The 20,215-nt window shown below is 39.5% G+C and overlaps 2 protein-coding genes and 1 long non-coding RNA gene across 4 annotated transcripts; 1 reads left to right on the forward strand and 2 right to left on the reverse strand.

The window, feature by feature from the left end:
• Positions 1-324: 324 nt before the first annotated feature.
• Positions 325-10,920, reverse strand: tp53inp1 (tumor protein p53 inducible nuclear protein 1). Of its 2 annotated transcripts, XM_077575016.1 has the most exons (5): positions 10,673-10,920; positions 9,877-10,595; positions 7,146-7,469; positions 4,554-5,031; positions 325-3,611 (listed from the first exon to the last, which is right to left on the reverse strand). In XM_077575016.1, exons 3-5 carry the CDS (start codon positions 7,276-7,278, stop codon positions 3,392-3,394), a joined length of 831 nt encoding a protein of 276 aa, XP_077431142.1. In that variant the 5' UTR covers positions 7,279-7,469; positions 9,877-10,595; positions 10,673-10,920; the 3' UTR covers positions 325-3,391. The 2 variants fall into 2 exon arrangements, with proteins under 2 accessions (XP_077431142.1, XP_077431143.1); XM_077575017.1 differs by lacking the exons at positions 9,877-10,595; positions 10,673-10,920 and adding an exon at positions 8,470-9,864.
• Positions 9,130-14,628, forward strand: LOC144057447 (uncharacterized). Its single transcript, XR_013295244.1, has 3 exons — positions 9,130-9,206; positions 12,312-12,365; positions 14,149-14,628. It is a non-coding gene; the product is annotated as an uncharacterized LOC144057447 (long non-coding RNA).
• nagpa (N-acetylglucosamine-1-phosphodiester alpha-N-acetylglucosaminidase) lies at positions 13,574-20,130 on the reverse strand. The gene is made up of 11 exons (XM_077575012.1): positions 19,901-20,130; positions 18,401-18,621; positions 16,881-17,148; positions 16,405-16,544; positions 16,196-16,304; positions 15,936-16,064; positions 15,659-15,864; positions 15,515-15,562; positions 15,260-15,388; positions 15,064-15,115; positions 13,574-14,341 (listed from the first exon to the last, which is right to left on the reverse strand). Exons 1-11 carry the CDS (start codon positions 19,987-19,989, stop codon positions 14,134-14,136), a joined length of 1,599 nt encoding a protein of 532 aa, XP_077431138.1. The 5' UTR covers positions 19,990-20,130; the 3' UTR covers positions 13,574-14,133.
• Positions 20,131-20,215: the final 85 nt, after the last annotated feature.

Raw genomic sequence — 20,215 nt, forward strand, 5'->3', positions numbered from 1 at the left:
CCGGGATGTAAATGGAACGGCAAAGTGGACATAAAGTGGTATTTTAGGCCAGTTTTTCATTCACAGAAGGTGGAACTTCCGCGTTTGGGGGAGGAGTCGGCGCGAGGCTTGGCCAATACAAACGCGAGCCGGGCTGGGCACGTGACTCGCAGCCAAAATGTAAACAGACGAGCACGTGTAGCTGCTGTCAAACTTGTCAACAAAGTGAAAATGTGGACTTGTCAACATTATACCTACATTGTACTATATAAGACACATTTATCATGTAACTTTAGGACCTAAACAACAATTCCAGCGGATTTAAAAGACTTTCACAACTAAACATGAGTATGAAAACATTTATTTTGCGACTAGTAAAAGATCACACATAAGAACTATTACAGTTTGAAAACAGACAACCCCCCACACAACATCAGATTTCCAAGCAAGGTGAGTTGAACAGTCGTACATATACAAGATACAGAGGAAATATGTCGATAAATAAAGAAAAAAATTAACCCTACAATTCCTGCACCATGTTTTTCATATTTTTTTTTTTTTACTTTTGGCAAAGTGCGATATTATTCCAGTAAACTACACAAGAAAACAAAAACCGTGTAACACTTGATGAAAAAGAAAAATACAAGTACAAATGCCACATAATATTCTTCACTCTTGAGCATAAAGAAAAACTGGACGTTTTGCTACATGATTCCGTCTGCTTGCTTGCAAGTCTTTAGAAAAAACGGGTGTGAGGGAGAGGAGAGTGTGGTGCATAGTTGACATCCATTTGGGTCTTTTGTTTTCTTGTCGAATGTTCCAATCCACAAAAGACAACAACAAAAAAAGAGTCCAAGTTCTTCATCGATGCATTGTCCTAATAACATCTCAACCTGGAAGGCACGTGATGCGCAATTTTTCAAGGCATTGAACAATTAAAAAAAAAAAAAAGCATGTCAAATCCCTGTTAGTTTTCATGACAACAATAATAACCTGCGATCCCTTCTGTCGGATACGGGAAAAAATGACATGATTCCTGGCATTCAAGATATGACAAAAAACTTTCAAATACACCAGAGAAAAATCAGGTTTCATTTGTTGGCGCTTTAAAATGACGCACAAGTCCTGTTTCATTATCATTTGTCAAATGTGCCCTTTTATGTTTTTTCTTTTTTAGTTCAATAATCATCCTAAATACAACTCGAGTACATGCAGGCAGGTATAGTATACACTCCTTATAGTGAGGAAGCAAAACTCTGCCCACTTCTTCCATAACATCCACTAAAATTACATTTAAAAGTAAAAAAACAAAATAGCTATACCGTTTACACCATGAACAAAGTGGGCCATTTTGACCATAACACAAATGTGGATTATTATTTATCATCATCATCATCATGTTAAGAGCGCCAAGACCAACAACAAAAGTTACAAGCATCATCTTAATATCATACTAAAATATTACAGATTCTTGCTACCCTTTTTTTTTTGGTTTATTTTACCAAGAGTGTAACTACTACACTAACAAAAAAACGATAAGAAAACATGTCTCAATCAACAGTCCAGGGACCAACACTAAATGTCTCACAAGCAAATGAAACCAAAAATAATAATAATCATCAGCCATCAAGTAAATCTGCATTTCCGTGTAAAAAGTGATTGGTTGTGACCCTGAGAAATGGACTGCAGATTTATTTAGGAACAAAGAAAAACATCAGAAAAATAACATTTTTCTTTCCAATTTCTTTGTTTACTAACAAACAACTCTACCACCACGACTGACTCACACGCGTACGCGCACACACACACATTTGCATACTGATATGTAATCTGTTTTTCACTTTTCAAAAAAAAATATTTTGAACTTTTTTTAAACATTTTTTTCTTACATTTATATTCATTGTAAAGCTACCGTTTTAAACAAGGCAAGTTTAGTGATATCTAACCCAGTTTTTTTTGTACGTTTTTTTCTTCCTCTTCTACGGTGAAGACAATATGGTGAAAATGACAACAAGTCAGAGGCAGGACCACATTTAAAACTTTCCCCTTTAAACGTGTTGGAGTGAACATTCTGTTACAACAAGAACAATCAGTTCGGTTCTCTATTTACACTCATCGAGTGGAAGTTGACTTGACGAGGAAACACCTTCAAGCAGGGTTCGAGCTTGAGCTTGGAACGTAAGACATTTAAAAAAATATGACGAGACAACCTATGAAAAGACAGCATTTTAAAAAGTAGAGCAAAAAGATGTCATTTTTGCGTTGCGGGGCGAGAAGTCATAATGTTCAAGCCACGTTTTACAATCAGAATACGGAAAAGCCGCAGCGGCTGTCCAAAAGGGACAAACTGAAAATTTTTCAGGAGGGCAGTGAGAAAAGTTTTCGCACTTCCGCCATGTTTTTTTTAAAGTCAGGATTACTCATTATCACACTTAGTATGTGAAAATGCTACATTTTGCATGTACATGCAAACAACTTTTGGAGTTTCAATAGCAGAAATGACCCCCCCCCCCCGCACAACCACCACCCAAAAAAATTGCCGGGATAGGCTCCAGCACCCCCGCTACCCTCGTGAGGAATAAGCGGCTAAGAAAATCGATGGATATTCTCAAATTCACCTATTGAAGATTTTGTTTTCGAGGAACCGATCCTCCATTATTTGCTGGAAAATTACACTTGCTCACTGTTTTATAGCTCGACCTGTCGATTATAAAAGTATTGCTTTGGCGCCATATCATTTACAGCTTGGTGTCAAGGAACTGTGTGAACACGAGGAGCTTCGTTTAGACAGGTCATCGCCCTGTCCGATACAAAAGTTGTGCTTTGCCGCCATTTTACGGCAGTTTTCACACGCATGCACAAGAAGATGCTCAGCTAATGTCAACATAGTTGTTTTTTTTGCCACAGGATGGTGCCAAAGCAACACATATATTAGACAGTGCTTTGGCCTTAGCACAAAATTAGCTAATAGATTGCCCCCCCTTGCAAAAAAAAAAAATGAATGCACCAATCCCAACTACCCGGGGGGACACTGTAATATGCTTTACATTAAAAATAAATGCTGTATATTCAATTAAATAACGACAACTGACTGATATAAAATTAACACATACAGTAATTTGAACCCCGGCTTCCAGCACTCAAATGTGACGAGGGATGTTCAAGTATTGTGATAAATTGTCGGGTGATGATGTCATCATAATGCAACGGGATAATAAAGTGAGCCTGCCTCTGAGTAAAGTGACCTACAGCGCTGATTCTACACGTGAGGAAGAAGAGTCCATGAAAAAGAAGACACACCAAACGGCCTGCCACGCTGCTTGTTTACTCAATCGGACGCCTCGGCTGTTAAGATGGCGTCCGGGACGTGGTGCTGGTGCTTGTGTGTGACGCCGAGGCGAAGGCGACGCCTTCAGAAGTTGAGGTGGCGCTGGCTGGGCTGGTGCAAGTGGGTGGGGCCGGCCTTGGCCGGGTGCAGCAGGTTGAGGCGACGCAGTGCGTTGCGGGACAAAAGTGGCTGGCCGGCGAGGCCCGGGCGTTTCGGCAGGAGGCCGGCGCGGGTGGAGAGAGCCGCCGCGTAGCACGCAGACTGGTGGAGGCCCACGCGACGCTGGACCGACGACATGTCTGGCCTGTGAGGGAAGGGGACAGAATTAGTGGGAATGATGAAGGTTAGGGGTGAGGGTTAGAGTTAGGATTGGTCTACCTAACACAGGGGTCGGCAACCTTTAACGTCAAAAGAGCCGCATTAGGCCAAATAAATAACAAACATTATGATGAACAAAACATTTTTCGTTTCGTTTTGGGATTTTTTGTGTCATTTTTTCAGACTTATTGTTTCGACATTTTTAGACTTTTCTGTGTCAAATTTCTGACATTCTTGGCAATTTTATGAACATACTGAATTTTGGTCATTTTCTGCCTACATTTTATCGTAATATTTTTGGGAGGGGTGGGGAGTATTTTGTTTTGGGACATTTTATAGTTTTATTTTCTGCCTTTTAAAAAAAATACATATTAACTTTTTTGGGCAATTTTGTGTACGTAGAATGGTAATTTTCAGAATTTCTTATTTTGTTTTTGGGCATTTTATGGTAATTGACTTTTTGTTTTTGCGACATTTTGTTTATTTTTTTAATGTTTTTCTGCCATTAAAAAAAAAAAATCTGACTTTTTCCCACAATTTTGTGTACATTATATGGTAATTTTCCGCTTTTTATGGTCACTTTTTCAACATTTTTAGGGATTTTTAAAAAACCTTCATCTCTCTTTTTCTGACAACTTACAAATGTAAACTCTTTTTTTTGAAAATGTCATCATTCATTTGGTATCTAACATTAATTTAAAGAATATTTTATCTAAAAATGTAAAATATGAAAAAAATATATATACATTAATTTCTACTATTTTTTTAGACATCCCCAGGGAGCCACAGGAGTGGGACTACATGTGGCTCCAGAGTCACAGGTTGCAGACCCCTGATCTAACATTAACCCCCTTCATTCACGACTGCCTGAATCCCAATCCTCAAATTTTCAATCCCTACCCCGTAAACCAATTGGCGAGATCATTACCTGTGACGCGAACCGTCCAGAGCACGCCTGCCTTTCTCCTTGGGGGCGGTGGCCAGTTCCAGATCCAGGGAGCGCTGCAGTGGGTTCGGGTTAAGCCTGGGGGGGCTGTGGTGGGCGTAGACTGACATGCTGGGGTGTTCTATCAGCAGGTTCTCCAGAGGACTGGTCTCCACCAGGACGGACTGGACACCACGGCCGGTGAAACACGGCGGCGGCGTGACGAACCAACTCTCCTCCAGGGACGACGCGTCCAGACGCAGGAAGTCGCCCTCCTCCTCTTCCTCCCCCTCGTCGCCGCCGTCCGGGTCGGTGTCGGCGGTGGAGTCGAGGGAGGTGCAGGAGGCGTAGCGGATGGGAGGGCTGGCCATGGGGGACGGGATCATCACCAGGTCCTCATCATCTTCTTCATCCTCGTCTTCGCCCCGGCCGACGGTGGAACCGGAGAGGTCGTCGCCACACTGGCTTGAGCAGCTGTCAGCTGAGGATGCAATTGCAGTTCATAAAAGTCAAACTCAAGGCCATGAAAGCTTGCCAGAGGAAAAAAAAACATGTAATGAATTTTGTGAATATGGGATGAATTATATGGAAGTTGATAGTTGTTAAAATTATATGAAGAAGAAAAATTGGAATAATATATCACATATGTGCTTCGAGCATTCACACAAAGGACATATTCGCGCCAAAGAATATTTAAAAAATGAAAATGCAGTGTCTTGAGTGTATCCACAGGAGGCGCTGTGTTCATGTTTTTCCCCCACTGAGCAGCCACATGTCACGTGACCAAACCTAACCACAGGCTCACTAATAACAGCTCTACAAACAAACACTGACATTATTTTTGAAGCCCGAAAGGAAACCAAACATGGAGGCCAAAACGCGCGCACATAGAGCAGCGTCTGCTTCTGATGACTCACCCAGACAAGAAGTTGAGATCTCAGATAGCCGGACGCTAAAAACAACCCGTCTTGACTTTTTTTTCTTTTTGAGAAACCACAAGTCAAATATTGCAATTTATCGACTTCACCTTCTGGAATTTTTCTTTTTCCGCCTAAAAACAAACAGTCAAGAGTCCGAATGGATGATGCAAGAACCTTGCAAACAAACCGGTGCATTGTTTACTTCCTGTTTGAAGGCACGTGTCACGCCCATGTCCTTAACCACAGGATTCTTCTTTAGGTACAGTGAATGACCTCATCCCAAAACTGGAATTTCGAACGCCAAGTGTAAAATACCTAACTCTAATATTTATATTATTGCAAAGAAAATGTTTGGATTGACTTCCCCTTTAATCCTCAATCTAACCCCTAACCTTCAAATATAATTCCCTAACCCCACCCCTAACACATAACCCCTATCCCTAAATCCCAAATTCTAGCACTTGATGAGGCCACACCCACATACTTAACCATAAGATACTTTATTAAGTGCACCAGCACATCACATCCAATGAAAAATATCTGCCTCGTCACTATAAATAGTATCTTAATACAGTAAAAATTGATATGGGGTCCATTTTTAAATTTGGCATGCTCCTTTGTGACAAGAAGTAAACCGAGGCGATCTGCATTTGCACCCAATGCCTCTACCAAAAAAATCACACGCTTGTGGAATCTGAGCTGGCTCAACTAGTGTCATGGCGTGTGTTTTGACAGTGACCTATTTTCGAACCTCAGACAAAAAAGTTGCCGTGACTTGTTGCCTGTGTGACCTCCACTCTCGGCTCACTTGCTTATCAACAATATTGCTTATAAACCAGGGGTGAGCAAACTCAGGCGTGTAAATATTTAAATCAGAAAATATAGGCTAGGTCATTCGTAGATTATATAAAATGTTTTTAAAGGGGAAGTCAACACCCATTTTTGGCCAGATGATCGAACAAAAGGAGCCACCGGGAGACGGAGGGTCCCACTGCAGTCTTGATTTTTTTATTATTATTATCTTGACACACTTTTATATCCGCTGTCGCACACATTTGTGTCTTTCCACAGTCTCGTCCACACACTCCCAAACACTTCCACCTTCCCAGCGCTACCGCGGAGCGAGAGCGAGAGCGTTCACAAAAGCGAAGTTTCGGTCCCGAACACCCTATCGTTATTTCACTCTACAGGAAAATAGGGGCAACAGCCATTGTGCCACAATAGTGCCCCCGGTCCATTATACAATTCTTAAAACATGCGTAAGTGAAGAATATGGTTATTTTTAACAGTCCAATTTGCGTCAATATTTAAAAGCAAACGCCTGTGTTACATCATCGTCCCTCAAAACTTCTTTGTCAAAGATCTTAGAGTCATCATTGATGCATTAATTAAACCAACTGACTAACCCGTCTGTGTATTAGGCGGCTATTACTCTGCTGACGGGCTTCCTTCTGCAACTACGCATTACAGCGATCGATTTTTACATATAAGCCTACTCAATAATAATAATAATTAATAATTTTTTTTTTTTTTTTTTACTAATATAGAAACTCTTTATTTAAGCAATTTGAGGAGAAGGCAAAAAACAAAGCAGCCCTTATTTGGTTCACTGTACGCACCAATGAAGGTTGATTGCTGGTCGGACAGGTTTGAGCACAACAAAGGCGAGACTTACCCAGGAAGTTGACCAGAATCCAGTCTTCCTCGCCCTCCTCCTCCTCGGGCTGCTTGTCGTGGCAATGGCGGCGGCTGGGCTCGGGCGCGGCGACGTCATCGCCGAACAGGGCGCTGGCGAACCTCTGGAACATCCTGCTGGGGCGTGGGCGTGGCTCGGGAAGGGCCGGCGAGGCGCTTCGGTCATCAGCTGCGGACGGGCAGGCGCTCGGCCGGGACGCTAAAGTGCATCAAGGGGTCGTGGCCGCGGTTCATCGGAGAGTCAGGGGGCCGCACATGCTTAGTCGTGTAGTGTGGATGTGGGGAGAGAAAAGGACGAGGAGACCTGAAAGTTTTTAAAAGTGATGTTATATGATTTAAGTCAACCATTTCTTGGCAGCAAAGAACGGGCACTGAAGAACATTTTTTATTAATTGTTTTTATTTAATAGAATGTGGGATGGGCAAAACTATATATATTTGTTTTAAGTATTTTAACTAATTCACTGCTATAAACTATTTCTATTAGTTTTACATTTTCCCCCCACTTTTGTTAACAAGAGTATGAAAACCTAGACATTTATTTTAATAATATATATTTTTAAAAGATCATTAAAAATTAGGGGCGTCAGGCGATTAAAATTAATAGCATGACTTCAATAATTAACTTACAATTAATCACAAATTTTATATCTGTTCTAAATGTACAACATTTTTTTTCTAGGTTTTCATACTCTTGTTAACAAAAGTGGGGGAAAAAATGTTAAACTGATAAAAATAGTTCAAATGAATTTCTGACGTCTATAGCCGTCAATGGCATTAGATTTTTACCCATCATGTATGGGTCTGGAATGTATAGCCTGTGATAAACAGCTACTACATTGTGTTGTAAATATTCAAGATGATCCTGTCCGCAGCTGCAATGCTTTCAGCTGTTAAACTGACAAAAAAGATGGTGTTTCATTCAGCAGCAATAAATAGAAGTCACACAACCAGAGCAGCCAATCTTCACAGTTGGTCAGTACAGAAGGACAAAGAGCAGTCATTGAGCGCCACAGGGACTCTTCGTTGGGTTATTTAAAGCCATGACAACACTTACTGTGGGCGAACATTTCTGTCCAGCCAGCATTTCTGCCATCTGGACTTTTCAAACTCACCAGACTCTCAAATTTCGGATTTATTTGAACTACCCGTGACTTGCCAAATCAGGTTGAACTGAGCTGTGGTGCGTTTAAGACCTCGACCTCAAGCTCGTACAACGCCGTAATGGTCTCAAATTTCAAAATAACGACGTCAATATAATTTTTTTTGTATTTATGACTGTGTTGGTAGTTATAAAATACTCACAGTGCCGCCTAATCAGTCAGTGGGCGCGTGGTTAGTTCGCCACCGCTGTCCCGTGGGAAAGCGTTTTCCACTTCTTAAATTGCCGTATCGTATCATAGCCTTGAAAAACGTAAACAACGTGCAAAAGGCACGTCGTGACTTGAGCTTGTTTGTGCAACCGTGTCTACTTCCGCGCAGATTCAAATCACTTGTCGTTATAGAAGTCGCGTGACGTTCATGGTACACACGTCCTTTGTTTACCCGAATCGAAAAAGCGCATGCTGTTCGTCAGAAACTCTCCTTCGTGGGCCTTTGTTCCTTAATAGAAGAACGCTCATAATTCTTTACCACATTTGAACCAAAACATGCTTTGATTCGCTGACACATTAATGGATGCTACTTAAACTTTACAAATGTCTGTCTGAAGTGTTCGACAGCACCTAAACGCACAACAGGTTCACTTGGGTTCACTGCGGTTGTGCTGCGTTTAGGACCACCTCTTCAGACTCGTACATTTCTGTTTCTGTGTCGAGCTCAAAGTTTTCTGGTGCCGTCGATGAACTTTATAAACATTCTAAACATGTTTGGACAAGGGGGGGTGCAAACACACCGTCACACAGAACAAACAAAAGTGCTAATCTGCTGTTCCTCTTCCAGTCAACAACCCACGACTAATAAACAAACACCCAATCAGCACACAACGAAGCAGTTACCTTGATGGCAGATTAAAATCTACATGTAGTTGCAGACGCAGATTTGTGAGTATTTATTGATTAAGACAAGTGAATTACTTTCGGAGACAAAATGTAAACACGGGTTGATTGTTACGGATGGACACCAACTGATCCCGTTGACAAAGCTGGAGACTTTGGCAAAACTACCGTGTAATCTGCGCAACCAACCGAATATAATGATGCTTTTTGTTTAGTATTCACGCAGATCGATTGGTCGATTTATCGGGGGTCTTTATTGGACGTGAAGTGATAGGTCTTGTAAAGTGGGGGGTTGAGAAGCCTGTTTGTGTAAATCGGTTTAGCTCGTTAGCAGCCGGGCGTGGAAGAGAAGAGAGGAGGAGGGGGTTGTTATTCGACACGGCTGGGGCTGGACTAACCGACGTCTGCCTAAAAACAATGTTATCATGGTGTACGACACACAATCGAATGCACCCAAGAAAAAGCGCAGTAAAAAAAGGCACGAGACTTAAAAGCGTCGAGCAGCTAAAATGCTTGCTAAACTGGAACAAATTGTACAACGACATGAATTATGTATGTGTGGAATTAACCAGAAAACACAACAAACGTCCGATAACTGCACAGTAATGACTGTATATACACACATATATATATAATTATTTAAAAAGTTAAAACGTGAAGAAAGTGCATAGAATGATGCAAGCTAGGGAAGTGTAGGGGGGAACAAAGAACCCACCTGCAGCTCAGCCGACGACGTAAAAAACAAAAAACATCAAAATTTAAATTCCTTTTCGAACTCGAGGTAGATGCGTGCCTTTTTCGAACAATGAAAAACTCGACGTTTTCTTCGTAGAAGAAATAAAGTTAAAAAAGGCGTAATGTTAGGAACTTAACATCGGCTGTTTCTTCTTTTCTCCCGACTGATCCTTTTGTTATTGTTGTGAGTGTGTGTCGGCCTCCTCACAGCTGATCGACGTGACGTCTTGAAAGGCGGGGCCAACACCAGCGTCTCGACCAATCGTGGGGCGCAGCACCGTTTGTCACTAACACACGTGACTTTGTTCACTGTAGGACATGACTGGGCAACGCTCGCACGAGCACTAAAACGCTGCAATGTTACATAAACGGACCATATCCGGTTCCGGTTGCATTTTGTAACCATTATAAATGCAATCAATATATATTATTATGTTATTGTAGTTTTAGTATGTTCATCAGCGGTAACCTTTGTTTTTATGTATAATGTATGAGTCAACGCTGCACGTTTAAAAGCTCAAATGAGCAATTAAAAAAAAAAAAATATTTTTTTAAGATAGTTTTACTTTTAAGAAAAAAAAATCTGGATGAGAAAATCCTACTTTTTCAAGATCATTGTGTTAATTTTTTTTTTTTAAATACTACTGTAATTATCTTCACTTCCATAGGTTGGATCCCAGTCCGTACCATGTAGATTGCCTGAAAGAAAAATAAGTGTGTGATATAAGTCCAAACAGCCATCAAAGATGATAACTATTAAATTAATTTATACTTACATACAATTGCACTGACTCCCAAACTAAAGCCCAACAATCTTTTTGAATCTATCAATATCTGAACCCTTTTCTGGGATGAATGAATCAAGAAAAGTTCTGTGTGATAATGGAGTGACCCCTATATGTCAAAATTGGAAGAAAAACTTGATTTAGACCGGTATTTTCTATGCATTTCTCATTTAATTTCTGGAATAAACTTAATAATGATTAAAATATATATATATATATATAGAGAGAGAGAGCTGGTCCTGTCTGGTTCTCAGTGGCTCAAATCTTCGTCCCGATTGGTGGCTTTCCATCACATGACTTGGTATCCTTGCTTTCTGTACATATTGACTCGAATCAGCCACACCAAAACAAAACCATAAATCGAGATTGGAAAAACAGACACGGGAGATAAGGCCCATTTGCCTGACCTGCCGTTTTTTCCATTGGTGCGCAAGCAGGTCGCACCTGGACATCTGATGACATCACAACACTGATAAGAACGTCCTTGATGGCCTCTGCGTTACATCAGCTCCAGCGCTAATAGAACCTTACAAAACTTTCCACCAGGGGCATTGCTTCGTTCTTGAATCTTTAAAAGTTTTAACATTATCAAGAGTTCTGTAATTGGAAAATTTGTTAAATTCATTTAGCATTTATTTATACATGTATGTCAATGAATATCCAATTCAATAAATTATAGTAATACAATAAAAAATAAAATAAAGTCAGATGTTTGAGTTTGTATTTTATTTTATTTTTTAATTTAAGGGGTACATTTTGACGCTAATATTTTCCCTTTTACTGAAAATGAATATTGGGCCCAAATATCTTTTTGCTTTCTTGAATCCTAACATCAGTATTGGCCCTGAAAAAAAAAACTACTTTTCTTCTTCTCAAGCACACAAGTTGTTCAATGGTCGTGGACAAAATGTCCTCCAGTTGGGAGCAGTGTGTCAGTGTTACAGCAAAACAATAATACAGAGCGCCTCCTCCATATGTGGAAGTTGGGTGGGCTTGCCTTTACATAACTGTGTTTTACTGCGCGTTGCACAACTGCGTAGTGCATGAGCTCACGCAGAGGTCAATAACCTACTGTTTTTGTCCGTGCTCTACTGGGAAATGGGACAAGATGTACAGTATGGAAAAGGAAACTAAAATGGTGGCTTTATGTAATGAGTCATATTGTTGTTGGAATCAAAAGTATCACGCATGTTGATTCATTCTGTTTAGTGATGTGCATTCGCTGCAGTTGTGACAAGTACAGGAATCGTAACATTTAAAAATAGAGACATCAATCTCATGTAAAACTAGATAGGCCTATCTGTTTATATTAGAAACAGTTGCAAGTCGTGGCTGGTAGAACACATTGCATTTTGTGTTTATTAGTATTTAAAAATATATATTTTTGTCTATAATTTTATGACTGACTCTTAAATGATTAAAGAAAATATTTTTGTATTATTTTTTAAATATTTACTTAATTTGATTAACTTACTTTGTTTGTATATTAAATATTTTTTGCATTTCATATTTTTTTGTTTATCTATGTCTTAATGTTTACATTTAAGATTGTTGAAAACTTTATTTTATATAGTGCATTAAAAAACAAACATTTCTTAAGTCTTATTTTTTTTTCTTGACCTCATTGGAGGGCCCACAGGGTCAGGACCTTCCCGCACTTCTGTGTCAACACGCTGAGGGGAATGTGAGCGGCGCCCACGAGACATACTGACCTCAGAATCTGACTGTGTGACACTTTTACTTTTTGCTTTGACTTTCTTCCATTTATTCACACAATTCCACGTAATTGTCGTGACATATTTACATGCTGTTTCATACTTTGGGTGGAGTGCTGGGCCACAAATATGTGCACACACCCAGGGGAGCAAATCACGCACGCACATGCACGCCCACACTTTGTGCATGGTGTTGCATCAGATTGATTGACTTGAAAACAGTGGCAAAGTCCTCCAAGTCACAAAGTCTGCTTGCTTCTCTCCCCAACAACAACAAGCCAATCAAACATGCAAAAATAGATGCATTAAGGCATCTGAAATTTATTAGAAGCACTTCAAAAAGAAAAAGTCTGATTAGGTTATCATTTGTTTTTGGGGGGTATTTTTTTGTATGTTGTATTTTATACGGGTTTCTTCGTTTTCTTTTGATTTATCAGGATTTTAAAAAATTCTCTATTCATTTAAAATTTGTCAATTTTCTTGTTTTATTTGCATACAGAGGCCTACGCTATTCAGAATTTTTTTAATAAATATGTTTAACATTTTAAATTTTATTGAATAATGAAAAAAACACCATATAATGTCAAAAAAAGGAAGAAAAAAATCGAAAACCAACAGATTGGAAATTGAAAAAGGGGAAAATTAAGAAATCAAATAATGGAAAATAAAAGAGGAATAACGCAAAGAAGAAATATAGGGGGAAATGGAAAAATTACAAAAGTGGAAAAATGTCAAAATGGAGAAGGAAAGAAAAAGTAGGAGACAATGAAATCGGAATAATGAAAATGAGAACAAATTAAACTAAAAAGAACCAACAAGCAGAAAAAAGAAAGCAAAAGTAACACAAGAAAGAAGGAATGTACGGGCAAAAGGGTTTTATGGAAAAAGGAGAAAAAACAACAGAGAACAGGTATTTAAAATATATAAATACAAATAAGACCAATAAAACCACAAGGAAAACGTTAAACATATAAGAAAAAAAGTAATGAAGTAGAATGAAAAATTTTATTAAATAAGAAAAGGAACACAAACGTGAAAAAGAACAAACTGAGGAAAAGTGAAAAATAGAAGTAGAGAAAAAACAACGGGATGTTTGTGACGCTTTGGCGCCCTCCAGCGATTCGCGGCGAGAACTACATCCTAAAGGCTTCCCCCACACAAGCAACACAAACTGACAACATACCAGACAGAAAAATAAGTCTTTTCTTTATTCATTTGTTTGATATTCTCAACAAATATTGATATGTTACTAAAAATATAATTTCAGAAATTTCCATAAATTCAGCATTTATATTCTATCAAAATTAGTTTGTACATTTGTACTGTGATTGCAGCTCACCGGCAGCAGCATTCATTCCTGAGAAGTACCACAATCTAAAAAAATAAAAAAAATCACATTTTCAACTTTTTATGTTAATATTAAGTTATATTTTGAAATGTGTGTTTGAAATGCCCGGCCACTCATCAAGTGTGAAATTAAACAACCAAGTCAGTCTTTCATGACCTGGCGATTTCTGAAATGTGTGTGGAAGTGAGCTCTTCTCCACTTGTTGATGAAATGCTGCCAAGGACAATGCAATTGAATCTCTATGGCTTGCTTTACGTTACAGCGTGTGAGGATAAATCAGTCAGTGGCTGTCATGAACTACATCGCCAAATTAATTGACAAGCGTATGGCACAGACCTTTTCCAGTGTTTGAAAGTCACCACAACTTCCCAATGTCTTTTCTTCATGAATTACATTAATTCCAGAGCGTTGGAGCAATCCCATTTGCCAGCCCCCCCACTGTTGGAGACCTCTCCATCAGAGGTGGTCAGTGGCAGGTAGGCGTAGTTGGCACCTGTGCGACTCGGCGGCGAGTGCCCGAACAGCTGCACGACCAGAGCCAAGAGGCTGAGCATCAGCAGGACGCTCAGGATGATGGTGAGCGTCAGCCATGTTGACCTGTAAAGAAGAGAACAGAATAAGAATTTTTTTTTTTTAATGTGCATTTTTCAGGGAAAGAAGTTGTATTTTTTTCCCATGGTAAATAGTTGGTTATGTTTGTGGACAAATATGGCAATATTACGAGAATTTTTTACATTTCTCTGAACAGTTTTAAAGTTATTTAATTAGATGATTTTTTGCTAGCAAAAACATCACCAGAAAATAGAAAAAAACCACACAAAAATTAAAAGGAAAAACAAAAAATATAGGATCTATTTTTTTTATTTCAAAATGGGAATAAGAAAATCAGGAGGAAAAAACAAATGTTAAGAACTGTAAAGTAAAAATGTAAAAAAATAAAAAAATAAAAAGATGAAATAGGAAAAGGAATAAAGAAAAATACAAAATGACATTTTTTTTTTTAATGGGAAAACTACAAGGTGGGGAGGGGGGCAAAACTGAAAAGAAAGAAGAAGAAAACTGTTCAAATGAAACTTTCAAGGGGGAAAAATGCAAAAAATGGAAGAAGAAATAAACAATGTTAATGGTTGCGCTAACGTGACCGTTGTTGGAGTCTCCTGAAAAGTGACGATTTTGGAGGTATAAGGTTTAGGCCAGACGCCAGCCATTTTTATTTTATTTTTAGAAGAAGAAGAAAATCAAAATACTGAAAAAAGTTGTAATACTATAAGAATAAAGTGGCACTTTTATATGACAAAAAAAGACCTTTTTATACTTACTCTGTCAAATAATGAGTTTCTTGTTCCTGCTCTTTGGCCTGTGAGCGTCCATCTGTGACAATAAAAGATGACAAAAGACAACGACTGAATACACACTTCAGACATACAATATATAAGAAGTGCTGCGCTAATGCTGGGCCTCAACACAAGTCTTAGAGCTTTTCTGTTGTAGCACTGTTGTAGCACTCTCTTGCACCTTCTTCACAGTTTTTTCCCGTGAACCCCGGAGAGCAGCTGCAGCGTCCGTGGATGTGATGGCACGAGCCGCCGTTCAAACAGGAGCACGTCTGATTGCAGCCGTCGCCATAGAAACCCGGCAGACATTCTGAGAAAAAAGGAACGCAATATGCAGTTTACACATAAGCTACACTAGCTTGTGTTAGCTTAGCTGCTCTTGCTAGCATGATGCATAAATGTTTACCTTCGTTAGTTACAGGTTGTGTGCACTCACCTCGACTGCAGTTGACGCCCGTCCATCCGGCATCACAAACACAACCACCTGCAAAATGACAAATGAAAACTCTTCAGTATAAAGAGGACTCGGGGCCGGCGGGACAGAAGTTGCAGGCGGGGCCTCGGTGGGGTGGACACTTACTGGCGGTGCAGACCTCGTGGGGGCCGCATGATGGCAGCTGACACACTGACGAGCCGCAGTCGGCGCCCCGCCAGCCCTCCTGGCAGCGACATGCTCCGTCCACGCATCGGCCGCGTTCGCCGCAGTCCGACGGCTGGCAATGCGGCGGATGGACGCACAGGACGGTGGAGACTGCCCGAGCGCAGCGCCACCTCACGTCCGCTTTGCTGAGGTGGGATTCGGAATAATTTCAGGCAACAGTAAGAGATGCGTATCGCGTCATTGTGGCGCAAGCTACCATTTATCAGACGGGTAGTTTGCCAAGGTGCCGTTGGAGACGAAGGTGGCAGACCCGCCGCCATCCATATTGATGGCGTTGATGACTCCATTTTGCTTCAGGAAGTCGGCCATCTCCCAAAGGCTCATTCTGTCGACGATATGCAACATCTTGAGATCCACGAGGAATTAACAACCCCAAACCTTTTGTTAATCAGGCCCTGTCAGACAAATTTAAGGGCATATTTTTCACCACAATCTGGAGTTGCATAAATCTCTCACCCCCTTTCTCCCGTCTGTCCGTCCAGCTGCAACAAGATCACACTGCCCTTGGCGTCGTGACCCAACGCCGTCCTGGCTGACACAACATCAGCAAAATAGCGTAAGGAGCCTGCCAAAGTACAGAGCACACCTCAGGCCGCGGAACAAACCCGACGACCGCGGGCACATCAGACCACGGGGTTTTGAATAGCCATGAGGAACTTCTGTACCGGTCTCCTGCGTCTCGTCACACTCGGCCTTCAGACTGGAATTGACGTACACCTCGCCGTTTCGGACCAGCCACATCACTCCGCTGACCAACTGAACAAAGGGGTTGGACTGGTCTAGAACCTCGTCCTGGGACAGATACCTGTACAAACACAAGGCTGACTAATATCAATACAAATAAATAAATACAAATATAATATATATAAATATAATAATATTAATATTTAATATTATTAATTATAATAAAAATATATAATATAAAAATAATAAAATATTATAAAATATATATATATATTATAATAAAAAATATTATAATAAAAAAATAAAAATATATAATATAAAAATAATAAAATATTATATTATAAAAATAAAAATATATAATATATGGTAAATAGACATTTAGTATAATCTACATTAGGTAAATTAGTAGTGCATCAAAAAAAAAATGCCATTCAGCGTTAGTTCTCTGTTTTCTTACCCGAACACCAGGGTCCCGTCCCTCCTAATTCCAAAGTGGGCGTTCTGCACACCGCCGCTGTCCTGCACCATCCTGCCGTCGCTGACCACGTTGCCCAGACATTGGCCCGTGTGTGTGTTGAAGTAGCCGCCGTTCTGGGCGTACACACAGCCGGCGGCCCGGGACGTCTCCTCTACCGTGGATAAGCGTCGACTGCCGCATCCGCCCGGCCGGCCAGGCTCCAGCACCGACAGGGTCCTCAGCGGGTCCCGGACCACGGTAAAATGACCTGAAGCCAGACACACACACAAAAAAAGTAATTTTAGCTAGTTAAAGTTAACTACCACAAATGTATGGCTCAGGAATTGATTTTTTGGGGGAAGGAGAGTGAATAGGCAAATTAGCTGTTTTTTTTAACCGATTCTTGCTGGAAATTTTGTTAATTCACTGTTTTTGTGCTCAGGTCAAATCAATAAAGTGTTACTTGAACTTCGATCCGTAAATGAAAAGTCATGCCTTTAAACTCAGCTCATCCTTCAACACGACAGGCCAATTTGGATTTTTTTTTTTTACTACACTATTATTTACTGAATTGAAATAAGGAACATGCATTCTACTTTACTTTTATTAAATATATGAAATCTTCAATATATTTAAAGTTTGTTTTAAAAATAAGCTTTCTGAAAATAATACTTGTAACAAAAGAACAAAAAATATATATTTTTATCATTTTCTTCCCTATTTTTATAAAACTGGTCAGTTTGAGTCTTAAAACAACAGAAGATAATTGTTTGTCATCAATGTAAGGCAATCAATGTAAGTTAAAGGTCATACCTGTCTGGTAATCTTAAAAACCGGATCAATACACGATCCACAGCAATTCTAAAAATTTAAATATATAATAACAAAACAAATAGAATCCCTTTGATCAAAAATCATGCTTTACAATTGTGCTTTTTTTTAAGTTAACTTACCATTTGAAAACTTTATAAAAACTTCAGAATTTGTCAATGTAACTCAAAAGGACGGTTAACAATATTAAAGATAATTGTTTGTCTTGATAAAGGCAATCAGAGTATTAAAGTTAAAGGTCATCTCCAACTTTTTAGTCTGTAAAACAATTCAGTTTGACTTGCAACAAAAGAGGATGGTTGAATATGTTCAAAGTTCCTCATTCGTGCCCTGACTATATAATGGACTTTTACGCAATTTTAATGGCTTTTTACAGTATACAGACAAGTCCAAATTTAGAGTTGAGAACTCTGCAATTCTTCTTTTTGCTTCCTCAAAGTGATGTTGTACGATAGTCTTCCATTTATTGACAGAAATAGAGAACAGGTGCTATGGAATACTTTAAAAACTTTATTTTAAGAATTTTGAATGACAAATATACAATTGGGGAAAACTGTACTATTTTTTTTTTTACAATGGTCTCTTCATTGCAGGTTTTCACCTATTGCGGGTGTGTCTGGAACATTTCCTCACAATGAGCGAGGGTTCGCTGTAATAACAAAATAAAAAAGATAAAACTGGTTACTTACCAGTCACGATACGGTTTGGCAGCTTGTACACGACCAGTCTGGACTCGGCCACTGGTAGCCCGCTGTGGTTGCTGGCGCGAAAGCTCTCGTGCGTGCGATTGCCGTGCACGCTGAGCTGACAGTCCCTGACGTAGCGGTGCGAGTGGCGAGGGCCGTGGCCGTCCGTGTAGGGCTGCAGGATGTCCATGTAGGGCTCCCTGATGTCATCCGTCGCTGACACTCTTAAAAGTAAACAAAACGTACAGTGTTAGACAGAAAGTTTTTTTTTTCATTGATATGCATAATTTGACATTATTTTTCAAATTAATTAATGTAAACCAAAAAAATGAAAAACAATTGGGAGCCAAAAGAGCGGGCTCTTTTTAGTGAGCCGAGCCAAAATAGCCGGTTCTCTAAAAACAGACAGGTTTCCCACGGATGTATTTGTGAATGTGGATCTGAAAACACGTGAAAATCTCTCTCTCTCTCTCTCTCTCTCTCTCTCTCTCTCTCTCTCTCTCTCTCTCTCTCTCTCTCTCTCTCTCTCTCTCTCTCTCTCTCTCTCTCTCTCTCTCTCTCTCTCTCTCTCTCTCTCTCTCTATATATATATATATAGATATAGATATATTTATGTGAATAATTGTGAGACAAATTTATCTCCGTGCTATGCGCGTTGGCCCTTATGCATAAAAGCTTTTTTGTTTCACCTTCTTTTAAAATGATAAAATAATCGACCTTGTTTTTTCACCCTTAGCTTTTAACAGACTTCTTGTTACAGTAAAATATTTTCCATATATCATAACTTGAGTCACTGCAATCAGCAAATATGCTGTAACTCCCCTTTGCTCGGCTGCAAAGGTACATTACAGACATATAGAACATTAAATACGGCATAAATATGCACATTAAGAGGTACACAAAATTTGATGTAAATTTGGCCATTTAGAAATCCACTCATTAAAATTGATGTATACATTGTCCACATTAAATGTGAGATAAATATGTTAAATTAGAACTGCATTCATTACATATGATTATATATTGTACATTACAAGTGTATTCAAAAGTATTTGGTAAATACGGTTCATAAAAGGTATTGAATATGATGTATATTCGCTACATAACATGCATAGTACAACATTTAGGAAACATTAAATTAAATATGATCTAAATGTGATATGCTAAAGATGCAAATATTGAATATGGCACAATTAATATTTTGTAAATATAGCACATTATTGGCGGAAATAGTCATCAAAGATGTAAATATAGTGCAAATATAATTTAACTACTTCGACCACGTTAAACTGGTTGAGAAATGAGGAAAGTAGGTGGCGTCGAGAAAGGAAAAACAACAGTTGGGGGGTAATAAAAGTAGGCTACTTCAAACTAAGTACTCCAAAGGATATATCTACAAGTTTCTCTTTTGAGAGAGAGAGAAAAAAAAAAGTTTTCCTTGGTTGGGCAGCTAACTAACTAGCATCACTAGTCAAACCGTTAGCTCCAGGGGCAGGGACTCACCCTTCACCGGTACTTCGACTCGTCCACAGCCGACCACAAAGGCACAAAAGTAGCCACAAGAAGCATGCGGACATCCGTCTGGTTGCCATTAGAGGAACTCCTCTCTTAGACTAAATTGTCAAGTGAAGTTTTCTCCTCTTGTCAGGCTGCATCGCCACTTTTTTGGTCTCATGCGCTGACTCGCAAAAAAAAAGATAGTAATCTCCCATGGTTTTCAGTCGTGCCTTACAAAATAAATGAGCTATTGTTTCCGGGAACCTTGTTACAAAATAAAAGCAAAGGTTTCCTGTATAGCGAGAAACAAATACTGTAGAA

Source organism: Vanacampus margaritifer, chromosome 9 (assembly GCF_051991255.1).
Source record: "Vanacampus margaritifer isolate UIUO_Vmar chromosome 9, RoL_Vmar_1.0, whole genome shotgun sequence".
In the NCBI taxonomy this organism is placed as follows: domain Eukaryota; kingdom Metazoa; phylum Chordata; class Actinopteri; order Syngnathiformes; family Syngnathidae; genus Vanacampus; species Vanacampus margaritifer.